Source organism: Hydra viridissima, unplaced genomic scaffold (assembly GCF_058129835.1).
Source record: "Hydra viridissima isolate aposymbiotic clone 2 unplaced genomic scaffold, HvirCarnegie_v1 scaffold_11, whole genome shotgun sequence".
Lineage (NCBI taxonomy): Eukaryota > Metazoa > Cnidaria > Hydrozoa > Anthoathecata > Hydridae > Hydra > Hydra viridissima.
The window spans coordinates 2,104,590-2,132,372 of record NW_028324310.1 but is presented as its reverse complement, the minus strand read 5'-3'; the positions used below and the strand labels follow the sequence as shown (position 1 = coordinate 2,132,372).

Below are 27,783 nucleotides of genomic sequence, written 5' to 3'. Positions count from 1 at the left end.
TATTTGTATCTTTTTGTTTTTGTTATCACTCATAATTTATGATAATTTATCAGAGGTTTTATCAGCGAATCTTCAAATTTTGATGAGGATTCTTTTGCTGTTAAAAAATGATTCGGTCTTATCTTGCAAAATCTAAAAGAATTATCCGGCTTATTTTCTTATGCTTATAATTAGATCGATTTTATCCTAAATATAAGAGAGTTAAAATTTCGAACAAAGAAATCAAAGTGAGATAATTTACGACTTATTTTGAAATAGCGATGCCCCCTGATTAAAAACAAGATGCCAAACTAACAAAATGACAATTGGGTAATCGCGCCACATTCTAAACTTTAACATTTTAAGTGTTTGAGTTTTTGGTTTGTTGATCAAATTTTAAGTTTTCCTTTGTACCTAAAGTTCTCTCCCCCCTTTTTTTTTTTACTTGAATTCTTTAAAGGCTTTTTTTTTACATTAAGATATTAAGAAATACTATAGGTATTTAGTTGCTTATCTTTTTTCAGATTACATGATTTAGCTATACATCCATTTTAATTTCAACACTGCTTTCGATAAACAATGAAACTTAGAAGATTTTTACTTCGTTATTACCCTCCTGGTGAGATATCTTAAACATACTAATAAAATATGTAAATTAAGTATGAGGTACATAGTGCTACTTTTACATTTAAATATTCTTATTGAACTTACCTTTATTTTTTTAGGCATTATTCTCGAATATGAGCAATCAAAAACAATGAAGACAAAATCCATAGACTTACTAGATCTTAAGGCTGAGTAAGTTCTAAGACTCTAATAATACACTAGTTGAAATTCTGTTGCTAACTATATAACAACAAAATATATAATTTAATTGACTTAAAAAGTATTCCTTAATGCATGGCTGTATAGCTTATGTTTATGAAGCTTCAAAATTGCCTTAAAATCTTTTTTGTTATAAATCTATTGAAAACTACGTAAAAACAGAACTCCTAATAAAGTTGAAGATTAAAGCATCAATGAATTAAAAAATTTATATTACATTAAAAAGATTTTTTTTTCATTCGTTATTTAAGCAAATATAAAATAACTATTATTAAGCTTCTAATAACATTAAATTAGAATTAAAAAAACAAAAACAAACATAACCCTGACCAGACAATTTATGATAATGCTTTAAAAGGATTTATGAGCTGATTTACTACAACAGAACTTTGAAAGACCTCTATACTAAACATAAAATCCAAAAAAAAATTTAATAACTTTTATTTAGTTAATCTACATTTCCATTTTTTATTCTGTTTTATTTTGCTTTGTGAAGAAATATCAGGTTTAAAACAAATTTGTGGTATAATAATTATTACTTATAGATCTGATGTTGATGCAATTGTAGATGAGCTTGTTAACCGAGAGCCACTTATAACAACATCAAAAATGGAGCAAGTTAGAAATCTCATAATAAGTATCTTTTCATTATCTTTTCAGAAACCCCATATTTAAGCTATGATTTAATAATAAAGCAAGGATAAAAACAAAGGCACAGAAAAAAATAAGTTTGCTTTTATTGGTTTCCCCAACTTATATAAACAATCCTATTTTCTTTAATTTATTTTTTTTTAAAAAATATATTGTATTACAAATATATAAAATTATTAATTCATTACAAATTTTATAAAATACAAAGTTATCGCCTGTTTTAAATTTAATATTTTTATTTCATTTTTTGATTGAGTTTGAATTTATTAACTAATTGTAACTAATATTTAAAATTGAATTAGAATAATTTAGATTAGTTAGATTAATAAGATCTAACTAATCTAAATTATTTTAATTCAATTTTATTTGTACCTTCAGAATCAAAATAATTACAGCATCTCATGCTGTAATTATTTTGATTCTGAAGGAACAATGCTGAATTAAAATCTTTTATGGCCCTTAAGTTAAGGTAGTAGAAGAGGCCCTGTTAGGTGAAATTCATAATCCAAAATATCAGTTTGTTCCTGATATGATGTAATAATGAAATATCTTTATACAATGCTGGAGTTATTCAGCATTTGTTCCAACAGTTAAACAATTGCCCTGGTCTTGAGTATTAAGCAGGATTTTTTACCTGCTTCATTTTTTTTGTTTTGTGATGTGCAACCGATGGCTGAAAATTACTAAAAAAATCTTATATAAAACTTTTAGTAGTATAAAATTTTTTAAAGTAATAATTTAAAAAAGATGTTTTTTTTTATTATTATTTTAAAAAATCTTAGATTATTAAAAGCTTTATTTACCTCTTTTTTTTTTTTTTTTTTTTAAACTTTTTTTACAGATACAAACCATGAGGCCTCAAAAGCATGGGGGTCCCTTAGGTTTAGTGTTGTAAGTATATTGGATTATTCGCCACTGAAAACCAAAAGTTAAAAGTAAAAAATAATTAAAAATTAGTTTAGACTACTGTGTTTTTTCAGGAATTTCTATGTGCAAGGTATCTTGAGGAAATTGAAGAGATTTTGTTAGCAAAAAATTTTGAAATTACTAACTGCTCTGAATCATTTAAATTTGATGAGAGTGAATATGAGGAGAAAAAGTCAATAGAGAACACAATGCCAGATGATGCATCATTTAGCATGTTATCTCTGCAGCTTCGCTAATAAAACCTCTGATAAATTATCATAAATTATGAGTGATAACAAAAACAAACAGATACAAATAATTCAAGATAAAAAAAAAGTGATAAGCATACTGTGAAACTAATTGTAATGGAAAATTAACCATAATTATATTAAAATATTCTGAATATTGATTACTGTGCTGTTTTTGTTGTGTTAATTGTGATATACATTTAAAAATACATCTTACTTTTTTGGTTTTCTTTCTCTTATTTTGACAAAACCTAAATTTTCTTTACATAGACAGAAAACTTTCACCAGGAATGATGAATTGTCACATTGAGAAGTTGTTAAGAATTCCACAAATATAAATAAAAATGAAAACTAGCAGTTTAAAAGAAACTTCAGGGTAAAAATTTCTTCTAGTTCAGGGTAAAAATCAGGGTATAAATGAAAACTAACTATAAGAATAAATGTTTTAAATCCTTTATTAGTGCACTTGTAGAATATCCCTTGCATTATCATTTTCAACATTATTTTGAATATTATTCATAAACTAGACAGGGCAATTGTTTACATGTAAAGTCCATTGCATACATTTAGCACATAGCACACAACAAAGCACTTTCTTTTAAGAAATATATCATAACAAAGAATCAATTCTTGTGAAACTAGAAGATCGAATCTAAGATCTTTATGATTGTTTAAAATAAACCATAATTTTTCTAACAACAATTTTGCATGGATATAATAGACAGAGAAAATTTTAGAGTTTAGATTTTAGAATCTTAGGTTTTAATGCATTTGGTACTGAATTGCAGCTGCATTAGTTACCAAGTGCTGTAAAAAACATTTTAATTTTAGTAACATTTTGGCAGCTATCAATTTATTTGAAGATGTATCATAAAATTGAGATTTATCTTCAGTAAATCAATGTCATCTTGAAACTAAAAATGTCATCTTGGAACTAAAAAGTCTTAGTTAATGTTGTAGGTCAATCTATGAAAATTTTGCATAATTTAACTTAATTTAGCTTATTTATGTATTATTTAATAAATGACAGAAATAAACTGTTTATATTTGATATCACTGTATGCTTGTGGCATTTGATTTACCATTTTTATTTCAGAGTAGAAGAACAAAATTGGTGTTACCACCAAATACTAATGTCAAGTTAATTTGGATGGAGTTTTTTAAAATCTTAAAATAATGAATTTTAGTCCATTAAATTTGTACAGCAATTATAAAGGTTTACAATGATGTCTGTTTATGTAATTGAAATGATACCTATATTTAAATCCTTTTGAGTTCAGCATTTGAGTTTTAAGTATTCTTTAACTTGTAATGTCAGAATTACAAGAGAAGTTGTCTACCAATGTTTCACAGAGATATTATTTGTTCAAGGTATTTAGTATTAAATACTTTTTAACTTCTAAATTTACGATTGAATGTAGCTGTATTTACAACACATCAACATCTACTCAGCATCATCTTGCTTTTTACCTCAATATGATCTACTTTAAAGTTCTCTTGTTACTAATAGTTTCCTTTTGGGTATAACCCATTTTAATGTAACAATCATTTCACAATTATAATAATATGAAACTATTAATGAACCTATAATTAAGTATTTGCAATCTTTAAGTGTTATTTTTAATTAATAAATCTAATTACAGTCTCTAATTACAATCCCTAATTACAACCATGGCCTACTATATTACACAGCTGTGTATGTTACATTTTAGAAGCTGATTCTAAGAGGCCTATTTAAAAAGATGGCTGCCCAATTACAGAGAAAAAAATATCTTATCCAAACTAAATATCTTCTGTTTAATGTAAGAGAGTTGATTCAGATATCTCATTCGAGTTTAAGTCTAATATTGCCAATAATTCTTTATTAATTGGGTTATTACACTACCATATTGTGCTTGTTTCTGAAGATAAAGTTCACCTACAATCAGTATTATCATGTATTGAACCTTTCTCACGCATTGTTTTAGCAACCTTTATTGCATCAGCTCAACCTTGTTTTATTTTGTTCAATAAAGTAATTGAAGGCAATGAAAACAATTCAAGTTAAATTTCATTTGGTTGCTTAGATGTATATCTTAACAATAAACCATGTCTAATCATATTGGCAGAAGACTGTGGTTGGTACCACGGATAATGTACTTTTTTAAATGTATATCTTAACAATAAACCATGTCTAATCATATTGGCAGAATACTGTGGTTGATACCATGAATAATGTACTTTTTATTAAAATGCTTTTCACACAAAACAGAGTTTGATGAAGGTACCCTATCACTATGGCTTACAAATTGAACCCAATAATTTTGTAATGTTAATTTTTTAAAGGAAAATGAAAAAAAGAACTTTTTCTTATCTCCCAAAGAACTGATGTATCCAGTTCACAACCAAATGCAACACATTGTTAACCATGACATGGTTCAGCTTTTTAATATTTATTTTCTAAAAAAGTTATACACGCACATGTATATATGATGTATAAGTATCGAGTTTATTTGTATTATTTGAATTTAACATCACAACTTTTGTCCACTTTAAACCATTAATCTTATGCAAGTTTTAAATTTTACATGTTGAAATATCATTTACTTTTTTTGTGCAAATAGGCCTCTTAGAATCGACCTCTAAAATGTAATATATATGGCTGTGTAGGCCATGTTACAATTAGAATTTCTAGATGTTGTATATACAACTGTTTGTCTTTTTAAACACTTTTAGGTTTTAAGGGCACATATCCTACCTTTAACTAATGTTGCTTTCAATAAATCTGGATCAAGGTTGGGCTTCTCTTTTATACTTAAGCCAACTAATTCCTTTCATTGAATTATTTGTTCTTTTTAAACATAATTTTTAGTTAAATTCTTTTAATTAAAATTTAATGAAAATAAATAAATTGATAATAAATTTATTGTTTTTCACTCCTTTCTTTTAAGTTTTATTACTGGAAGTTACGATCGAACTTGTAAAGTTTGGGATGCAACATCTGGTGAAGAACTTCTAGTGTTGGAAGGCCATAGAAATGTTGTTTATGCTGTGGCTTTCAATAATCCGTACGGGTGAGCTCAACTTTAATTTTAATTCTGGTATCAAACCTCTTAAATTATTATTGTTAAACAAAATATTCCACCAAAAAGATACTTAAAAATTAAATATTTATGTTCCACTTGCAGTGACAAAATTGCAACAGGATCATTTGATAAAACATGCAAGGTATTCTTCCTTATTCATCTGATATGTTTTGGTGGTGTCCCTTTTTATGTTTTACTTTACAAGTTAAGTGGATGAAAATGTTAGTTACAGTATTTAAAATTTAAGTTTATTTGCTAAGCTGTAAAAATTATGATTATATTTTTGCTGCAGTTTTGGTTCAATTGCTACAGTGCAATCTTTTTAGCTATGGAGTGCTGACACAGGGAAGTGTTTTTACACATTTAATGGTCATTCTGCTGAAATCGTAAGTAATTTTCATCTTGTAAATTAGGTTAATCCCAAAAACTAAAAGTTTGAAATTGATAATGGCCAACCTACCATTTTTCTTCACTTGATAAGAAAGTTTGTGTTAAAAAATAAATTAAATCAACAGTATTTAGAACTTGCACAACTGGATCAAAGTTTTTCCCAGACAGCTTTGATTTCACAACAGAACTAAATTTGACAGTTGCAGTTTATTAAACTAAATAAAACATTCTAGGTTTTAATTGACATCATGTATTCTTAGAGGCTTGTGTAGCTTTGCTAGATTTTATTATCACAAGCAGGAAATAACCTTAATTAGCACTAATTAAATTAAATAACCCTAATTAGCACAATATTTTGTTAAGGGATATCGAAAAAATTTATTTTTCACAAAAATCCATTCTATGACTAAACTTTGACAGGATTATGCAAGTCCTACATGTTTTTCAAACATGCCAGTTTTTGGATTAAAGTTTGTTTTTTTTACCATACACAGTATGTTAGTTTGGTGGAAGAAAAGTCTTAAATCAAATTTTTACACCCTGGGTGGGTGGGTGTAAAATGTATGGGTGTAAAATGGGTGGGACCACCATAATGTACATTAAGCTTGGTTTCCAATAGTTGTAGAAATGTTGTACAAAAATCGTGCAACGTTTGTTTGGTTAGTTGTGCAGTAAATTGTTGTGCAACGCAATGTTTCCATTACATCGAATTAGCGCAAAAATCTTTCAAAAAAAACAGTGTAAACAAACAAAAAATGGCCGTCATAAAAAAAATATATCACTCTAAATTATAGACTTTTTGTTACACTTTTAATTTTAAGACGCCAAAAAAGCGTAAAGAAAAGAAAGCATATGTTTTGGGTCAGAAAACTATTTAAAAAACTCATTAAGCAAGGTGCGTTTAATTCTTTGGTGTAAGAAATGATGCTATTTGATAGGGATTTTTTTTTTATCGATACCATAGAATGTCTCCTGACAGACTTGAACACCTTTTGTAATTAATCGGATTTTCAAATTTGTCTTAATGTATTTAATGTGTTAAAATGAGGCGGTTGTACAACTGTGCAAAAGGTGAGTGGAGTTTGTAAATTGTATGATTCACAGTCAGATGGGAAAAATATTGTCAAGTTCATACAGAAACCAATGACTCATTAGTGTCTCAGGGAAGGTTAAAATAATTCCTCACAATGGCGATGTTTTGTAAACTTTATTGTTGTACAACAGTTATTGTGTGGTTTCCATTAAAAAAATAAGCTGTGTGTTTTGCACAAAAAACAAAAAACTGTTGCAGAAATAGATTTTTTTCAAAACTCACAACTGCAGTTGTACAAGATAAAATTTGTTGTACAACCAACGTTAAGTTGTGCAACTTACTCTAGAAAATGTTTCCATTATAAAACAAAGTTGTTGTGCAACTGTTGTATGACATTCCTACAACTATTGGAAACCAAGCTTTAAGCCACTACCAAAATATACTTTTTTTCTCAGATTATATCAGCTCATTTGGGGATTTGTTGTACATATTATTCTAAGACAACCCTGAAATTTTTAGACCAATTGGATTAAGGGAAATTTTGGGAAATGGTTTTAAAGTTTTTAAGTATTTTCTTGTTTTCAATGAATTATTCATTTTTATGGCATTCTCAATATTTATTATACTTTAGTACAAACTTTGATACAAATATTCTTTCCATTAGAATATTTGAATATTATGGAATGAATATTTACCACACAATCTTAAACACTGGGATAGGAACAGGGGGCTGAGAGGCAATAGTCCCCCCTCCCCCCAACTTTTTTAAAACTTTATCTTTTCATTCAAATTTTGTTTTTGGCTGCCTTAGCCCCCATTTATTTCTGAAATTACCGCATTCAACAAGTTTTTCTGCACAAGGGTGATTTCGAAGTTAAGGTTTGAGAGAGATTTGCCATTTAAAAAAAATTATTCTTGTTAGTAGTCAAGTCAAGGATGCCCTCAGACTTAAATATGTGAACCAAATTAAATAGAAAAAAAAAACATTTTCTCAAGAAAAAGGTATAAAATAATCAGTTTTAGATGAATTACATTTATTTTCTGCTCTGCTTTGGTTTTTAGTTAGAATAAAATCATATCTCTTTACTTGACCATAAATTATCTTCGATGCCTCTGATACAAGCTTCACAGACCTTTCCACTGACTGTGAATTGTTGGGTAAATCCATAAGAATAGGTTTTTTAGAAGTTTGCAAAGCATTCTCTAATTCAAATGATGAAATTAGGATAAAAGTTGGAGGTCCAACCTCAATTAAAGAAACATCAACTAAACTACTCCATGTATCAGTGTTAAAGTTAATAGGCATAATTAATTTTGCTTTGATTTTTGGTTTGACTTCAGGATTTACTTCTCTTGATTGCCTTATGTGCAAAACCTGCTTAATAGCTTAAGCCCTTTTTCATCATCTTGCAACATAGAATATAAAAAGTTTTCTTGAAGACAGCAATAAGAGTTTCCTTGAAGATTTTAAAAAACAATTTGTTGTATATTGTCTGCCTGATTTTTAACAAGCTCTATCGTCTTATGAAAAAGTCTAGGAGCATCTTTATAAAGACCAGACCTTTTATGGGCAATATACTTAGACTATATACTTTGTAATTGTACACAACTCATTTGTAGGATTCTTTACTCTCACATAAACCATCATTATTCTTAAAGCTAGAGTTAACTATCTGGCATGGTAAACAGGTCCTGGTTTTTTCATTGAATATTTTAATATTCAATGAAAAAACCAGGACCTGTTTACCATGCCAGATACAATATTCGTAAAGTTTGTATTGATCTGTACTAAGATCAGATAAAATATTAGTGTTTATGTAGGAATCAATCTTTGAATGAATTGGAGCAAAATCAACTATTGGTAAATCATGCAAATCACCTGCAGAAGGTTTTTGACCAATAGGGTCCTTATATTTCTTTGGATGGTTACTTTTATTTCCATATCATAAGTTTCACTGATACAGTCATTATTTGAATGAAGTGCCATGTCACTTGTTAAATTAATTTTCTCCTTGCTTCTTTTTCTTGTGATCATGGTTGTCTCTTTCTTATCAATTTGACCTGCCAGGTTCCAAAGGGCCCTTGCTTAGCTTTCTGATCCTTTAAATACTCTCGTTCTATAACTGGAACCTTAAATTGAAAAAATTCATTTAAATAATAAAAGTAGTTTTACAAAAAAAATAATAACAAATGTAAACTGTTTGCTTTTTTCACAGAGATATGCATAGTGCTTGTTAGAGCAACCCTTGCATCAAACATTTCTAAAGGGTGATATGTATAATAAAATATAATGCTATAATTTGAGAAGAAATAAAAAACTGTACAGGTTAAAATATATTTACAGTTTAGTCACAAATTTGTTTGAACAAACATATTGTTTAAATTTTTGTGGTTTTTTAAAAATGTAACTTCAAATCTGTCATCACAATTTAAAAGAGGAAGTTCACATCTGCATGTTGATATATCAAATAACTTTAAAAGGTTATTTTCAACCAACAAACACTGTTTTTATGTTTTGAAGCTTTAAATCATTCAGCTGCAATTACTTTTTGAAATGTTCTTTGTAACTTATTTCTTAGAGGTTTCATTAGTGGAAGATTTGGGTTCACTTTTTTCCAAATTTTTAAAATTTCTTCACTCACTTTGAAAACTGGCAGGAGAATCAATTTTTTTTATTTTTAATCATTTCTTTTTCAACTTTATAAGCATATTGAATAATCTGTTTATATATTGGAAGGTCACTAACAGGTAGTTCGTTTGGTTGCTCAGCATATCTTTCACTTTCATGTCTAGTTACAATATTATGCGTTTTTTTTCTTGTTGGTTTCCCAGATCCACATTTTGCATTCATTTTTAATATTTAAATTCAGTCTTAAAAAGAATTTTATAAACTTGGTATATAAGATAATATCGTGTGATAATACCATAAATAAAGAAGCTAAATATATGGCTAATATAAATACTTTATCCGTAATAGATTTTATTTTTTTATATTATAAAACATTTCAAAAAGTATACTTTTCTCAATGGAAAAAATGGAAAATCATTTAAAAATGGCGAACTTGTTGTTATTATACCAATTTATGACGTGAAAATAATTTTTTAAGCGACATTCTGTTCTATTTTGCAATACTTAAATGAAACCATGAAAATGTAATTTGTTTTATTTTTCCCAAAAAATGGCTAAGTTTTGAAAATTTTTAAATTGCACATAATTTTATTGAATATAAATAGTACATTTTCCAAAGTGAGCCGAGTGTTGACTTTAACTTGGTAGTGGCTTAATGTACATGCTTTTGAATTTTTTTTTTTAGATAAATGAAAGTTTTTGTACTTAAAAATTTTTTTTACTTACAATTTTTTACTTACAGGTATATGTCATTAAGTTGTCAAAATAAAGAAAATAAGTTTAAAAAGTACCCAAAATAAGAATTCTAACTGAAGGGCTTTTCTATCAGGAAGATATCTGAAGAACTTGACAACCTTTTCTATTAAAATCAGATCTTGTACCTGTAGCTCTGAATGAGTAATTGACATGTTCAAATCTCATAACTATTAATGGTTTGACAGGATTTTAAAGTTTAATGGTTTGATAGGCTATTTTGGTCTTAAACCTCACTAAAAGGGGATTGTGGTAAGGTAATTTAAAATCAGTCAAGCTTTCTAATTGCCAATCTTTTTGAAACATAAGAAAATAGTGTACAATGTTGCAATAGGCTTCTTAAGAAATATCACAACCCCTTAACCAGTAATAATGGTCTGCTTTTACTCTTAAAAAATTATTCTTAAATTTTCTTCCATATTTGTAAAATATTTTGAGGAAAAATTAATCAAATGTTTTTAATCTTATTGTTGCATTGAATCTATTACTAAATATGCAAAATAAGAAATAAATTTAAGTAATTAGAGGACAAAAAAAGGTATGATGCATTATTGAAACTCTTATTGGTTGGTACAAAATTTGTAAGTTACACATATTAAGTAAGTGTTGTGATATTAACAGCTGAAATTTGTAAGTAACACATATAAGTATTGTGGTGTTAACAGCTGAAATTTTTTCAAGGTTTGTGTAGCATTTAACTTCCAGAGCACACTTCTTGCCACAGGAAGCATGGACAATACTGCAATGCTGTGGGATGTGCAGAAAGGTGTTGAAGTTTGTACTTTAACTGTAAGTAAAAAATTTTTTAGAATTACAAATTTTAAACAATGCCTTCAAATAAAACAAATATCTCTTTCTTTTTTTTTTAGTTTTTTTTTTAAATCATTCTTAAAATACGAGCTAATGATGATGCTGACTTAATTTAGTTAATGTCATAATATTAATATTACATATTATGTTAATATTACATATATAATAGCAATATTAAAATTATAATTATGTGATCAAACATAACTATAATTTTAAAATTGTTATTATATATGTAATATAATTATTGTATTGAAATTGTAATAACTATATAATTTTAATATGATTATAATTGTAGTATAATCATAGTTGTAGTATAATCATTACATAAATTATAATTATAGTTTAATTTTTATAACTATTATAACTATAGTATAATTATTATAATTAATTATAATTATTATAGCTATAATTATATTGTTGTTATCAGATATCAGTATTATAGACAAACTATTAAAGATGCAAGATAAATATAAATTGGTATTAACAAAAACAAAAGTTGTTTGTCTTTAATTATCCTAGTTAATAAAGCTTTTAGTTTACTATATTCATAAATTTATATTCAGGGTCATTCTGCTGAAGTTATTTCAATCTCATTTAACACTACAGGCGATCAGCTATTAACAGGCTCTTTTGACCACACATGCATTGTATGGGATGCAAAGACCGGGAGGTTTGTCGCATTAAGTTACATCATAGCTTATAAACTTGTTTTTTTAAATTTCTCTTATTCTTGATTTTCTTGTTTTAGGAAGATGAATGTCCTGTTAGGACATCGTGCAGAAATCTCAAATGCTTTGTTCAACTTTAATTGTTCCCTTATTGTGTCTGCGTCGATGGTAATTTCACTTGTTCAACTTTAATTGTTCCCTTATTGTTAAGGACCAACTAAACTTAAGGCAAAAAAAAAAAAAAAAAAAAAAAAAAAAAAAGAAAACCACAAAAAGCATAGCAACAAAATGCTACTATCTTATTAAGAGTTCTTTATAAGAATGTAAATTTGGTTGGTCCCTACTTATTGTGTGAGCGTTGGTAATTTTAAAAAGAGCCTGTTTTAGCTTTCCTGTAAATTTTTTGGAAAAATGTTAACTTTAATATTTGCAGGATAAAACTTGTAAACTTTGGGATGTTGAGACTGGAAAATGCATCGGAACACTAAGGTAAGATTTTAAAAGTTTAATTTTTAATTTTTAGTCAATGTAAAATGTCGTTTTGTAAAATGTTATAATTTTTGTTATTGTAACTTGAATTAAGTTTAACTAAGTAAATTAATTAATGTAATTTAAATTGTAATTTTTTTTTGTATTTTTTTAAAAATTAATTAGAGGTCACGATGATGAAGTACTCGACGTTGCATTTGATTACACAGGTCAGCACATAGCCACTTGTTCTGCTGATGGTACAGGGCGTGTTTATGATAGTGCCTCTCAACAGTGTGTTTGCAAGTTACAAGGACACGAAGGAGAAATTTCAAAGGTTAACCTTTTTTTATTATTTATTGTAATTGAATTTTGATTGTTTATGGACCAATGGTAAGCACTTTTCAAATTTTAAACTTTAACCAGGGGTCATTTCTATAAACATATTTTCAGCATAAATTTATGCTGAAATCAAAGATTTTATAAACTTTTTTTTAAATCGGAAAGAAATGGATCCTATTAAAAAGTGTACACCAAATTTTTTATACAGACATTTTCAGCGTAACATTTACTCAAAATTGTAAAAAAAAAAAGTTTGTGCACTGTACTTTGAAATGGCTGTTTCTAGATGTCTGTGATATGTTATTTTCAAAGTAAACAAAGTTTGATGACATTTGTGTTCCTTCAAAATTGAAGTATTTAGAAAGATCAATTATGACTTTGTCAGAAAAGTGACTGATTATTCATCAGATGAGGACATTAACTTGACTGTTGCAACTCAAAGGCCTAACAAAAGAGAGTCCTGAGAGGTACGATAATTTTAGTCAAACTCTTTTGTTTTTACTGCAGAAAATGTCTGTTTTAAGAGTTCTGCTACATATTTGTAGTATATTTAGGTAACTTTTTTAGATAAATTTATACAAAAATTTAAAATATCTTTTGATTACTAATAACTAAGTTAACATTTATTTGAAAGACAGAAAAGCTTTCTTTTGTTTAAAGAGAGACAAATTCATAAGGATGTCAGTGACAAAATGTTTTGGGAAAGCTACTAAGGACTAACAACTTGATCAGCTAAGATTCTCATACTGACCAACTAATAAAACTAACCCTAACAGTTTGTTAAACAATGGTGATCAATTAATAACACCAATTATATATTATTTACAAATTTTCAAGATTTTACTTACATGCTGTTTTTTTATTTACATGCTAATCTATTTATACTAAAATGTGAGAATTAGGATTTTATTAAAATTTCTTGTGGTGATGTGCATCCTATCATTTAAAACCTATTGCTATGACGTTCCTAAATTAAGAATGTTGGTATCTTCATGATAGCAAGTAAAATGCAACTTTGTTGAAATCTCTTCTGATTACAAGGATAGACTTTTGAGCTTATCTTAGATGCAACTTTGTTGAAATCTCTTCTGATTACAAGGATAGATTTTGAGCTTATCTTAAATGCAACTTTGTTGAAATCTCTTCTGATTACAAGGATAGACTTTTGAGCTTATCTTAAATGCAACTTTGTTGAAATCTCTTCTGATTACAAGGATAGATTTTGAGCTTATCTTAAATGCAACTTTGTTGAAATCTCTTCTGATTACAAGGATAGACTTTTGAGCTTATCTTAAATGCAACTTTGTTGAAATCTCTTCTGATTACAAGGATAGATTTTGAGCTTATCTTAAATGCAACTTTGTTGAAATCTCTTCTGATTACAAGGATAGATTTTGAGCTTATCTTAAATGCAACTTTGTTGAAATCTCTTCTGATTACAAGGATAGACTTTTGAGCTTATCTTAGATGTCTTGCAACTGTTTCTCTAAAAGCAAACTTTTGCAATACTAGCCTGGTTAAAAATACTAGTCTGGGTAAAAATAAAAAAACAAGAAGAGTTTTTTTATTTTTTGATTAAGTTGCACTTTTACAAAATAGCACTTGCTTTGATTCAAGCCTTTACAAGACAAAAATTAAACGGTCTTGTGTTGCTCAGTCTTGTCTCGTCTTGCTAAAAAAAATGCTATAAAAACACTTTTTGATTCAAGACGCAGAACCTTGGTCAGAACACATTTGGCTCAAAAAATTTTAATTCAGAAGTCTATGCTGCAACACCTCAGTTTACAAAAGTTTCTGAAGATGTTTTTCTACTTATGCCCATAAAGAACATGATTGGATAAACTTTAATCTCAATGCCTACCCAATTTTTAGAATTTTTTTATAGGAACATGTTTTGAAAATAGCTTAGTTAAACCAGATTTGAGATTTTACGCTGAATTTTCGAGTAGTTACACACGCTGCTCAAATAGTTTTAGTTTTTATAGGATCCGACCCCCAGGAGAAACAACTTTATGAGAATTTATTAGGATTGTGGTAGCACGGAATTATTTTATGAGATTTTTATAATTTAGTTTATATATCATGTTTTTTTTCTTTTTTTGTTGTTTTTTTTATTATATTTAAGTCCAATAGCTTTTAAGTCAGATTTATTTAGATTATATTCAATCCCCAAGGGACAAGAATTTTGACTGCAAGTAGTGACAAGACTGCACGAGTATGGAATCCTGTTAATGGAGAATGTCTGCAGGTATCTATTACTTTTGTACTTCTAAAGTGATGCTGTAGAAGTAGTTTTCTATGGGATCATACATGCAAACACAACCTCATCCGATTATCTTTTAAGCATTAAAGATTTCAATATATTGTTTAGATTTTAGGTCACACTGACGAAATATTATATATTATATATTGTTTAGATTTTAGAAGGTCACACTGACGAAATATTTAGTTGCGCTTTCAACTATGAAGGAAACATTATTCTGACTGGTAATTTTAAAATATTGAAATTCCTGGTGATTTTTTCATGAGATATTTTTATAAAAATAACATTCAAATGGATTTGTTCCCTTGTTCAGGAAGCAAAGATAATACTTGTCGGCTATGGCGCTGAGTTGGAGGTCGCCGAGTTTCAACCTTCCGAAGCACATTTGTTACTTGTGAATAAATTCGGTATCTTTTATAGGTGCGCGTAGGATTTCTGTGCGAAATTGTTGTTGTAAATACTTCATAGGTGTTAAAAAACTTTCTTCGAGTAAAATTTTCAGATCGTTTCTCTTCCTTTCGCATGAATGAAGTTTTTCCCTTGTGTTGAAATGTATTACTTCAATTTTATGAATGACTCGATAGTAAGTAGATAATTGCTTACAAAACTTTTCTTTTCAACAACAAAGTTTGATAAACTTTTCGAAGTAAAAAATAAATAACAGTTGGAGGAGACACACCCTCTCTTTCTCCTACTCAGTTGATCCCTTCTCACTATTTCCAATAGATTTACGCCGGTGGCTTATACCAATTATCAATTAATCTGGAATTAAAGTTATCTTTCGTTAAATTACAAGGTAACTCAGAAGTTCTTTTACGATCTCTGCCTAAAATGGGAAGAGCTGATAACAAAAAAAACAAATTCCTTTTCGCAGATTTTCTTATGAAGGGCTCTCTATTTAATTTTGAAAGAGTGCAACATATCTTCCTTCAAAATGTTAAAACACTTTCATGAAAGGTGAGCCCTCAAACTCAAGGAATAAGACTCCTCAAAATTTTTTTTTTTTTAAATAAACTTAAAAACAAAAAAACAGCAATATTTTTTGAAAGTGTTAGATAACATCGATGGCGTTCTCTACTATTTGTCGCGCAACCTTGATTTTGTGGGGGGGGGAGGGGGGGCTTTTGTTTTTATGGCAAAAAAAAAAATGTTATATTTAAATATTTTACAATTAAAATACTCAAAAGTATAAATATTCTGGCTACTGTAACAATTAAAATAGGTACCTGGATGGTTGAGGATGGCTGGGGTATTAAATTACCCTAACTCAAAAACTAACTTCATGCAAACATCTTTGTATTTTTGTTAAAGTTAATTTTATTTAACATCAACAATCGTTTTTCTGTAATTTTTTAAAAAAAGATATTTTTAAAAGAACCAAAAAAAAGAAGCATTAAAACATTTTTCTTTTAAATAAAACAGTTGTTGCACACAATCTTCCTATCATTCCTTGTAAACTGAATGAAACACATCGCAGGAAAATTTTTTTGTCACATATAACATCTTTTAATTTGATGTCCTTTTTGCAACTATTTGTAAAAGATTATTATTTCAAACTATTTGCAGAAGATAGTTATTTGCAGCTATTTTTGGAAAAAGACTTTTTAATAATTCTTTTAAAAATTCTCCATTTTTATATAAAGCCCTATTTTTATAATTTGGATAAAATGACAAGAACAAAATTAAAGCGTTGCTAAAATTTCCAAAATATTACAAAACATTGTAAATGACCATCGATTACTTAGAAATAGTAATAGAAACATTTTGAAAACCAAAAATACTTGAATTTACGAGTTGTAGTGAGCCTAGCAATTTACTCAACCAATGAATAATTGCAGGTTTATACAGAATCAAATTATCCCCATAATTTTGTTCTGTATTATCCCCATAATTTTGTTCTGTATTTTCCTGACTTACTCGCTATAAACATCTTAAAAGGAAAACACCCCCCTAAATATAATTAGCTGCTCATCAATCGTAAGATATGAACTTAGATTACGGTTACTTCTACATTTAGTACTAAACACTTCCATTATATTTCGAAGAAGTGCAAATTTGTCTTCAAAACCCCTTTCAGTTCTAGTTTCTCTCTTATTGAATTGAATACATCGTCACAAATTAATAAATCGATCTTGTTGAATTGAGGAAGAAAAAAAGGGATGCCGTCTATAATATTTCGAAGCTCTTTTATGGTCTGGTTTTTAGAATGAAACTCTCTAGCTAGTAGAAACAGGCCAATAAACTCATAAATCTCATTAACTGTCGTGTCAATCTATCGTTCTTATCTAGTTCTACAAACTTCAGCAATAGTGCAATTAGCAACAGTTCAAACCATTTCCTTACCATTCTAGCTTCAGCTGAAGTACAACTTTGGTCGACTTTCAACTTTCAACTTTGTCGATTCAATTTAATCTCAAAAAATTATAATTCATGTTTTGATTAATGAAAATTGTTCAATAAATAAAAAAAATCCTATAAATAAGTTTAGTTTGTGTCAGTGATTGTAATATTGTGACATAACGAACAATGTATATGACATAGGCACACGAATTGCCATTTATAACAAATAAGTAATATATACGTGCTATAACTTAAAAATCTTCTCTTTCTCTTTAAAAATATCCCTTTTCTATTTTTTTGTTACACCTTCTTTTAAAATCATTTTTCTCTCTTTCCCAAAACTCTCTGTGTAAAATCTACCTAAAATTCTTTTAAAGAACCCTCCAATCAAATTCTCCCATAACATCTTCCCAACTGGTTTTCTCAACCGTTCTTTTTCTGTATCCGCATGTTTCTTTGATTAGATGTTGTTCTAGCATAGACAACAGCTTTTATCTTCAAGTTCTTTTATTGTTGTTGTTTCGACCTCTCTAAAACAGGTTTTACCAGTTTTACCAGTTCTTCTTTGATTAGGGTTTGTCTCTGGTTTCGAGTTGTTGGTAAAAAATCTTTAGCTACAGAGCTGTGGCGTACCTTTCTAGTTGAACTGGTATCATTTTCTTAGTGTACAATTGAATTTCTGTTCACTGTTACAAAAACAGTTTCAAGCTTTAATGACGTCACTGATTTATTTTTCATGCATTTATACACGTGTGTCCATCTGGTGCTTCGGGGTCTCTCACTTTTCTTCGATCGAATACGTCATATGTTTGAGTTGAGTAAAACTGAAAGATATTTTTATTGTTTTTTTCGTTTTCCCTCCTTAAATTGAATATTGTATTATAGTAGATATATACAAAAGTAATTGATTATAAGTAGATGTTTTGGGTATTTTCTTTATGAAAAAAGTATTAAGCGTCTTAATGAGCCAAATAGAGAAATCTTAATTTCGGAACCAAGGCAAATTTGCGACGGCAAATTATAAAGTACGTACCGCGATGCGGTACTACAGCATTAATTTATCGAATGTAAAACTTGAAAGCAACATCGAACGTAAAATTTTTAAGCAAAATTGCACGCTTTGAAGAATAAATCATATGGCAAATTCCAATCAAAAACAAATAACCAAACCTGATGATGTTGATGAAGAAGATGATATTGATGCCTTGTTAGATGGTAGAGCTTTGATATGTTTTAAAGTCAATTTTTTTAAGGTATTGTAGGTATTTTAATGCCATTTTAACCCATAATATATTCTTGGCAGAGTTACTTTCATTAAGTATTCAATTGATGTAGAAACTTTACACACATACATCTACATTAAGAAAAACATAAATATCGTTTTTTTAAATAACTCTATATACAATACATCTCGAGTACAATGTATCTAAAGTTATTAAACAAAAATAGTATTTATGTTTTTTACATTTTGATGGTTATTCTGTTAAAATTTTTAAAAAAAAAAAAAAGAGAAAGAAATTGTTAAAAAAAACAACAAAAAAAAAAACAAAAACAACAGAAAAGTGCTAATTTTTTAGTTTGTGCTATTTTAAAGTTTATTTGCTAAAAGGGACTTGTCAGACTACAAGATAGATGACCAAACATCTTTTTCTACGCCGAGTTATGTTTTTTCAAAAGCTTTTTTTGTGCTTGTCTTAAGGATTGAAAGTTCTCTTGATCTGTGTTCTGTCATTGCTGCTCATATTCTTGAGAATTACTGTGCTGAAATTTCTTGGGCTCTTCCTAGTCTTACACACTAGTTTTGAGGTTGCTGTATTCACATTAGGTTGCTTATCAACATTTGGAAATACCATCACAGTCTCTTCTTCCTTTTAAGTATCCATTATGCAGAAATTCTCATTAATTTCCTTATTTTTAAGCATGATTTGTAATTGAGTAGATCAAATAAACAAATTACTATTATACAATTGTCTTTAAAATGATACTATTTATATGACTTTTAACTAATACTTGTCAAATGAAAACTTACCAAAATCAAACACTAGGTAAGGACAATTTTTGCTGATAAAGTAGAAGTTATTTTTAGATATTTTGTAATATTTTTAGATGCTTTAAAAGACTTCAATAAACCTTTGCCAACATATCAATCTCCAAAATCTGTTTTACCAGATTCATGTGAAAATTCAGATAAAGATTCTTTGTTGAACTTGCTACAGAATGATGATAGTATGCTTAACATGGTAGACAATTTTCAAGGTGTGTTTGAGGAGATAGCGAAGGGAGATCCTACACTTTTTGAAGAATTTAGGAAGCTCCAAGAGCAAAATGGTTTTTAAATGTTTTTTTAAAAAATATTATACTTATAAAATATTATACTTATAAAATATTATACTTATAGCTTTGGTAAACATTTTTTATAAAAAAAGGTGTATTGCAATATTAAAAGCATTTATGCTTAAATTTCAATAACTTTTTTTTTTAGAAGGCTCGTTGAATGGCAGCTTTGAAGAAAATATAGCAAAAACTATGGAGGAACTAACCAAAAGTTTTCATGAGCTTGGAGTAAGTTTAAAAAGAGCATTTAAAAGAAGCAGTTTTTAAAAGTCTGTGTTTTAAAACCCTAAAAGATTTTTAATATAAAAGTATACTTTCATTAAATTTGATACTAAGGTCTTGGAAATGCTCAATTTATACTTTTGTCTTTAAAAAAAATTTCTGTCTGTATTTTTATAAGACAGCAACTGGTGAAGATGGCTTTGAGGAAATTTTTAGACAAGTCAAAACTGAAATGGGAAATACTGATCAAATCTCAGATGAGAGTGCAGAAGGTTTTATGAACATGATGCAAGGGATGATGCAAAATCTTTTATCTAAAGATCTTCTTTATCCATCTCTTATAGAACTTAAAGATAAAGTAAGTTTATATTTTTGATATTATAATATATAGATTTATATATATTTATATATTTAAATATTGTTTATGTTAATATTTAATTCTTTTTTTTATAATATGTACACACACACACACACACACACACACACACACACACACACACACACACACACACACACACACACACACACACACACACACACACACAAGTAAAATAAAGACATTTCAATTGTGTATGGTACTTAAAGTTTCATGGCTTGTGGCAATCATCAGCCATGAATTAAATTATTCCATGGCTGATAACTGCTACAAGGCATGAAACTTTAAGTACCATAATAGTTGAAATTTTGAATTATAAATATATATATATATATATATATATATATATATATATATATATATATATATATATATATATATATATATATATATATATTAGGTGGCAAAAATTTTAAGAGATAAAATTTAGAATTAAGTATCTCAAAAACTAAGAAAAGAAAAAAAAACAATGGTTTTTTGCATTTTGTAAAATATTCATTTATAAGTTTTCACTTTTTTATGTAATGAAAAACACCATGATCTGCTGTATTCATTTTACCTTGATTCCCTTCATTACAGACTGTATATACTTTAAGTTAATTTCTTTTTTTTTTTTATTCTTTTGACCAACTGATTGGATGTTTTTGCTTCCCAGCCATTCTTGTAAACTTTTTGTGCTAAAGAACCCCAAAAATTTTCAATTGGCCTTACTACTAGAGCATTTAGCAGATTGATCTCCTTGGCAGCATAGTTCAAATTTTCGTCCATCCATGCAACAGTTGCATTTGAGTAATGGGCACTTGCTAAGTTGGGACAAAATATGTACTAAAGTTTGGGATAATGGTTATAAAGAAATCTTTTCAGAAGTCTTTTCATTAAGCGTTCCTCAATATATAACTTAGATTTGATGGTGCATGACTTGGTTTTAAGAGTAAGTGGAGTTGATATACCTGCAATTGAAATTGCTACCCATACAAGAATGTTTGAAGGGAATTTTAATTTTCCTGCTTATTTCACATTTTATGGACAAATACTAATGTTATCAGTGTAAAATCCTGCATTTCTGGGTACTTTCATAATGTTAGATAAAAAATATTTTTCATTGTTGATTACTATATCTTCTTATTTTCCATAAAGATGGTTTACCAATTTTTGACTCAATTTTTAGGTTCTCAAAGGTTGATCATCTGTATTTTGGAGTTTTTGATTGTTTATAGTAAGAAATTTCCATTTTTGACAATTGGTATGAAATATCTTGATGGCTCTTTCCTAGCTTCTGGCCCAAATTTCGTTGACTTAATCCATATCTATTGTTGACTAATCGCTCAAGTTGAGCTTGTTGAGCCGGTGTCCATGAGGATAGTTGTCTTGTTTTTTTCTTGTCTTTAATTGGTTGATCAGTGTGCAACTTATCTAACACCTTCAAACAAAGTTGAATATGCATATCCTTCCTTGAAAAAGTGATTGACTATTTCTGATTCATTACCTTTTTTAGATTTTTTTGCAATGAAATTTTTAACGTTTTCTTGAAGATTTTATCACCTGGAAATTTTATCACCTGGAGATGTTTAACCTCATTTTTAAAAAAATATTTTATTAGTTATATTCTAGACACATAGTTGATTTTAAATTATGTAAAACTAAACATCTTCATATCAATTTACATAAGAAAAATTAATTCAACTTTTTTACCTCCCGTTACATATATATACATATATGTGCGTGTGTGTGTTCTCCCGTTACATATATATACATATATATACATATATATACATATATATATGTGTGTATTCTTATTTTTAAAATAATTTTCTTAAGCTTCATGCTATTTAACTAGTCTTCATCTCTTTTTGTTAATTTTACAATTTTTTTTTTTTTTATATCATTTTTGATATTATATTTAACTATTCACAAAGTATCCTGCTTGGCTGGATGCTAATAGATCAAAAATATCTGCAGTTGATTATGAGAATTATGTTAAACAAGAAGCAGTTGTAAAACAATTGTGCATTCTCTTTGAAGAAGAAACATCTTCTGACAGTGTATCGGTTAAGAAAGTGAGAATGGAAAAAATTGTTGACCTTATGCAGCAAGTTAGTGTTTGTGCTACTTTTAGCTTTGACTCGTTCAAAATTTTTTTAAATCTTGTTCATAATTCAATAATTTGTTGTCTTTTATATTTGAATTTTTCTCATAGATGCAACAATATGGGCATCCTCCTGCTGAGATGATGTCCCAAATGGTATGTAACATATTTATTGGTGTAATGTTATTGTCAATGTACTACTTTCACTATTTTAGTATATGAGTACATTAATAAATATATTTTCTATAATTTACTTATAGTGTTTATAGTGTTTCCAAAACAGGGGGAATGAAAATTCATAAAGTTATTGTTAATTTTTTTAAAAAAAAGGTATAAAAATTAATTTTTGGCTTTAGCCAAATTATATCATTAGTAATGAACACAGAAACATACTACACATAGAGCCATGTGCTCGCATCGCACTATCTGTAATTGAGCCACACATTAAAGACCTTGTTTGCTTTATCTGCTGAGGCATGCAAGATTTTAATACTTTTTCTACTTTTCTTCTTTCTTTGTCCTCCTTAATTTGAATCATTTTAGCCATGTGTTTAATCAATTCCATCTTCATTCTTTAACCGCTTTTTTCGGGCTGAGGAGATAGACCAAGCTATCAATTTATTTCATACATCAGTCGGTTTTTTAAAAAGGAAATCAGTTGTCCTATTTTTGCATGTGTAATTTTTTGATGACAAGAAACCAAGTGTGGCATTTCAAGCTTTCTGTTTTGCAGCGCTAAACATACCTACAAGTTCTTCAGAGTCAAAGTTATGAGGTCATGCTGATAGTGTCTGGGACTTCAATTGATCAGTTGAGGTCATATTGAACTGTTGCTCATACTGGCAGTCAATAACACTAATATGATAGCATTTAGGCGGCTGGCTAATGTGCCTCTCATTTCCTCAGTCCTTGGACAAAAGTCAATAACTGAATTAAAAATTGGATCATTGAGATTACCACCAAAAAAAGTCTGTTTTTCTGTGAATAAGGGAAAGTGCCATTGCGCTGCTTTCAACAAGTGCATTGCGAATATCTATGACAACTTAAATGCCAGACAAGTAGTCAAGTCCGTGACCTGATGCAACATAGAACTTTTTCATCAAGGATAAGTCAGTAGCTTTCCAATTAATGCTAGGGCACACATCTCATGGATACCTTAAATTAAATATAATATGTCATAAAGTATATGATAAGGTCATTATTACACCATAAAATCTAACCTGTTTCAGATGTGAAGTCTTGGAACAATTTCTCAGTCCTCCATACAAAACTACTCCAGAAAACAGAAAACTTAAAAGTTTGTGGAAGTGATGGATCAAAACTCCACATGTATGAAAAAGGATGTTCAGTCTATTTCCTCTATTGCGTGGTATTAATCCTCTGGGCAGACCATGGTTTTCCAAGAAGTTAAAAAGGCCTTTTGGATCACCTTATAAAAAAAAAATTCATCAGCAAGTGTACCATGCAAAGACCTTTTCTGTAAATTTTAAACAAGTATGTTACTCAACAAATTTTTTATGTTCAGAATAGTTTTTCAGTTAATTCGGTGGTGATTCTGTCTAAGGGGTGAAGGTGACAGTTCAGTTCATTTAATAATTTCTGTCAAAAAGTGTTTAACTTTGTTATTGTTGCATGGTTCACTGCCACTCTGTCACTCATTGTGTTAGCTATGTTGCCAATAATAGTGCTTCGCACATCAGTTTATTGTTTCTGATAAAAGTCACTAAACATCTTAGCAAGATTATCCACAGACTTTGTAATATGACTCATATAGTCATAACCAAGTTGATCAATGGCTACAACCATACATAAAGATTTAGTTGTTAAGTGCACATTTACATGAACCCCCTCCTGGGTTGTAGCATCAAAACCAAGTGTCAAATTTTTTGTTGAGAATGCTATCTCAGCAGTCTGGAATTCTGAAATAACACCTAGCTCATTCATCATCTGCTCCACAGTTGTGCAATGTAAAATGTCACTAAATATATATCCAGTGTGTTCTCCAATTTTATGAAGAAGTTGTGGCACATAGTGAGTAGGAGCTTGGCATGCCAGCATGTCATAGATTACTGCCCTAATATTGGATATCATTCTGAAGGGCATAAAACTCCGCATTCTTTTCAGCAATTTGTTGGCGTAAGATGGTTTCTTCATTAGACAGCTTTGTTTGAGCAAATTCTAGCTGTTCTCTTGAATGAAAATTTGCAACTTGAAGCTTTTTTAACTGTGAGTTTAAATGTTGGAGTTTTAATTTATTCCTCAAACTTCTAATTGTCCCGTCTTTGCAAGCGATAGTCTCATTAAGATGTTTAAATCTTGCCCTTACCTTAGCCTTTTCCTTTAATACTTTTACATCCTCTCTATGCATTTGCATTTTGGTAGGAATTTCACTGCCAAAATAACTTAACCGTCATTTTAGGATTTTTGTTCCAGGAGACAACTGGTCAGCTCTTAACCTTAATGATGGTCTTGAATCAGATAAAGATAAAACAGTTATAAGTTTAGGAAATGAGTTAATTGACAAAGATGAAATAGTGTTACTTGAATTTGGGATTGACTGTAATGACTGTGTTGCTGGCAATACTGTCATTTGACAACAGAAAAGCTCATTGCAAAAGTCAACAAAATTTTTAGAATCTTTTAAAAAATTGCATGCCCCGTTTTTTGATTCCAAAACAAGAAGTTTAATATGACTTCTATAAATCTTGAAGCCATAAAGTTTATTGACTTATTCAATAGTTGCTTTTTGTGATTCATAATTGCTAATGAATATAAACAGTATGTCCATTTCTAGAGTCTATATCTAATTCTGAAGGCAATGTGAAGGTTTAATACTAGATATTTTTTTGCTGCACCATGAAACATACACATGCTCTTTTTGGGTCCCATGATACCTTTTTGGGTCCCATGACACCTTAAAATGTTAAATATAATCATTTTTTTTCAAGAGAATGTTTACTTTAATTTTTTTTTTTTTTTTTTTCAAAAACAGAAATTACTAATTTCTGTTTTAGACTAAAACACATGAATTACTTGATAAGATGACAAAAGTGCACATAATTATTATTTGATAATAATTATGAGTAATTTTATCATAACATAAATATTATATGTGTGCTAAACTTTTTTTCTTAAAAAAATGATCATATGATGCATCATATAATGCACACCATCGGATACCTCATTCACTTATAATCATCATAAAATTATCATAATAAATTAAAATATAAAATTAAACTATTAAATGATAGCATATTATTATTAAAATAATATAGTATTATTTAATAATATTAAACAATAAAAGTAGAATATATTTTATTATGATAGATATAATAATTATAATATAGTAATCAAGTGCAAAGGGATTATTATGAGGAAATCAGAGGTGCATCATATGGATACTTTTTTTCAAGTTATTAAGCTATTATGATGACATTCGTTCTTGTTTTTAAAGAAATTGGCTATAATGATGGTCAATTTCATTTTATTAGAAAATCGTTGTGAGGGCAGGGCCCCCCCTCCCATCCTCCATAATATTGCGAAAAATATTAAACTAAGGTATCTATTCTGCTACAAAAAAATTAGGAGTCTGCTACATAATATTTTTCAATGAATTTTTGCATGCATATAAAAAATTAGTTTTTAAACTGGGCCCAATACATTTAAAAAAAGACCCAACATACCTTCGATATCAATTTTATATCTGAACTACAACGAAGTTTTTCAGAACAGTAAATTCAATAATAGCAGTGGTAACTGCAAAAAAAAAAACAACACAAAAATGAAGTTTAGCTATTCTACTTTTTAAAAAATAAATATGTTGATATGAAATTCTAAAAAATAATACGACAATGCATTCTTACAAACACATACGTCAAGCACGCAATGATAAAATGGTCGCAGATTTTTATTACAAAATCAGTGCCGTAATTGGACGGATACGCACACACCTACATTATGTTTGTTCCATATGCTATATTCCACGATGTTCTACTATCATAATATAAATTTTTTCTTTTTTTTCAGAGTGATGACACTACATCATCATCCAAAGAATCTCCTGGCTGCTCAATAATGTAATTTTTTCTTTATTTATTTACATGATGGGGTATCAATGAACTATGATGATATGAAATTGAATGGGTATACGTACATACAAATGACACAAATGTGAAAGACTTAAATGAGCATCGAAGTTGACACCAACTACAAACAATTTAATTTTTGGTTTTAAATAATTTTTTGTTAAAAAGTATTTTGTTATTGAGTTTCTATTTTTTTTTAAAAAATCAAAAAGTAATTTTAGTTGATTTCTAAGAGCTTATGGTAAATACACATAAAAAGTTTCTAAAATATGCAGAAAAGTAACAAACAGAAATTTAACGTCAGATTTAATGTCAGATATTTTTTGTGCCTTTGTATTTCAACTCAATGCGTAGTCAAGGCAACCTTTTAAACTTTATAATTGGACTTTTGGGATAGTAGATGTAACCAGTGATATATATTGACTAGATATCTAACTCGCGCTTCCGCAGTAAAGCAAATTTTTTGCCAACCAGGTTTGTTTTGCCAGTCTGAAATGACGCAATGGTAGATCAAAGCAAAATAACAATGAACTATTGTCAGTTTAAATAAAACGGCTATCGGCATTATAAACTTTAAAAACTTGTTTCACTTTTTTTTACGGAATTTTTGTGAAGTTAGACATCCAGTTAATATACATCATTAGATGTAACTGAGTCAAAAACCCGCTTTAAGTTATCATTCGCGCAAGACAAAAACCATGCATTACTCAACGGCCAATAGCAGTGCGGTAAAAATTTTGAGTGAAAAGTAATATCTAATTGTTATAGTATTTTTGACACTGAATGTGTTCTATCACGTCTCATTTCTTCAAAAAAAGAAGCTTGTAGAAATTGTTTCCTTTATGCTTGCGAAAGCTTGACGCAAAGATAATCGTATGATTTATGAAAATGTTTTTTGTTAAATTGATAGAGTAAACTTGTGGCAAGAAGAAACAAAACAAAAAAAGTGAAAAATTTAGCTTTTTTTTTTTTTTAATTTTCTACATTTACCAAATGCTAAAAAAAAAATCTTTAAAAATGTGTGGCACCGTATTGAAGAGAAGTTTTTGCTTTATCTAAAGGTGTAAAAATTATTTTAAAGAGTGTAATTGCAAACCTTAAGATTCCTGCCACAGTTTGAAAGAAGATAAGACAAAGACATCAAGAGGTGAAAAAAGTGACACAATTAGGGAAGAAGCATTGCCAACTCAAAACAACATGTAGTACCAGTGCAAAGCTTCTCGTCTCAAGTCTTGGATTTTTGTGACGCTAAGTCCAAAAAAAAAAGAAAAAGATCGGTGAAGAGTTTAGACCATTAAACAACTTAAACT

General features: G+C 28.6%; 2 protein-coding genes and 3 pseudogenes across 4 annotated transcripts; 2 read left to right on the top strand and 3 right to left on the bottom strand.

The window, feature by feature from the left end:
• Nucleotides 1-278: 278 nt before the first annotated feature.
• Nucleotides 279-15,525, top strand: LOC145191515 (uncharacterized). Of its 2 annotated transcripts, none has more exons than XM_090066533.1 (17): nucleotides 279-309; nucleotides 504-598; nucleotides 705-777; nucleotides 1,350-1,441; nucleotides 3,928-3,980; nucleotides 5,325-5,383; nucleotides 5,540-5,662; nucleotides 5,777-5,816; nucleotides 6,001-6,060; nucleotides 11,161-11,268; nucleotides 11,853-11,959; nucleotides 12,038-12,125; nucleotides 12,391-12,446; nucleotides 12,612-12,762; nucleotides 14,923-15,015; nucleotides 15,185-15,254; nucleotides 15,344-15,525. In XM_090066533.1, exons 2-17 carry the CDS (start codon nucleotides 559-561, stop codon nucleotides 15,376-15,378), a joined length of 1,248 nt encoding a protein of 415 aa, XP_089922659.1. In that variant the 5' UTR covers nucleotides 279-309; nucleotides 504-558; the 3' UTR covers nucleotides 15,379-15,525. The 2 variants fall into 2 exon arrangements, with proteins under 2 accessions (XP_089922659.1, XP_089922658.1); XM_090066532.1 differs by having other exon boundaries at nucleotides 279-359.
• Nucleotides 8,089-9,948, bottom strand: LOC149881664 (uncharacterized; annotated as a pseudogene).
• A 2,860-nt stretch (nucleotides 15,526-18,385) lies between the features above and the next one.
• Nucleotides 18,386-26,688, top strand: LOC145191438 (peroxisomal biogenesis factor 19-like). Of its 2 annotated transcripts, none has more exons than XM_090066241.1 (7): nucleotides 18,386-18,585; nucleotides 19,477-19,698; nucleotides 19,853-19,932; nucleotides 20,105-20,284; nucleotides 22,219-22,395; nucleotides 22,500-22,544; nucleotides 26,415-26,688. In XM_090066241.1, exons 1-7 carry the CDS (start codon nucleotides 18,507-18,509, stop codon nucleotides 26,466-26,468), a joined length of 837 nt encoding a protein of 278 aa, XP_089922367.1. In that variant the 5' UTR covers nucleotides 18,386-18,506; the 3' UTR covers nucleotides 26,469-26,688. The 2 variants fall into 2 exon arrangements, with proteins under 2 accessions (XP_089922367.1, XP_089922368.1); XM_090066242.1 differs by having other exon boundaries at nucleotides 18,420-18,623.
• Nucleotides 22,750-23,717, bottom strand: LOC149881663 (uncharacterized; annotated as a pseudogene).
• On the bottom strand, nucleotides 23,823-25,387 carry LOC149881662 (uncharacterized; annotated as a pseudogene).
• Nucleotides 26,689-27,783: the final 1,095 nt, after the last annotated feature.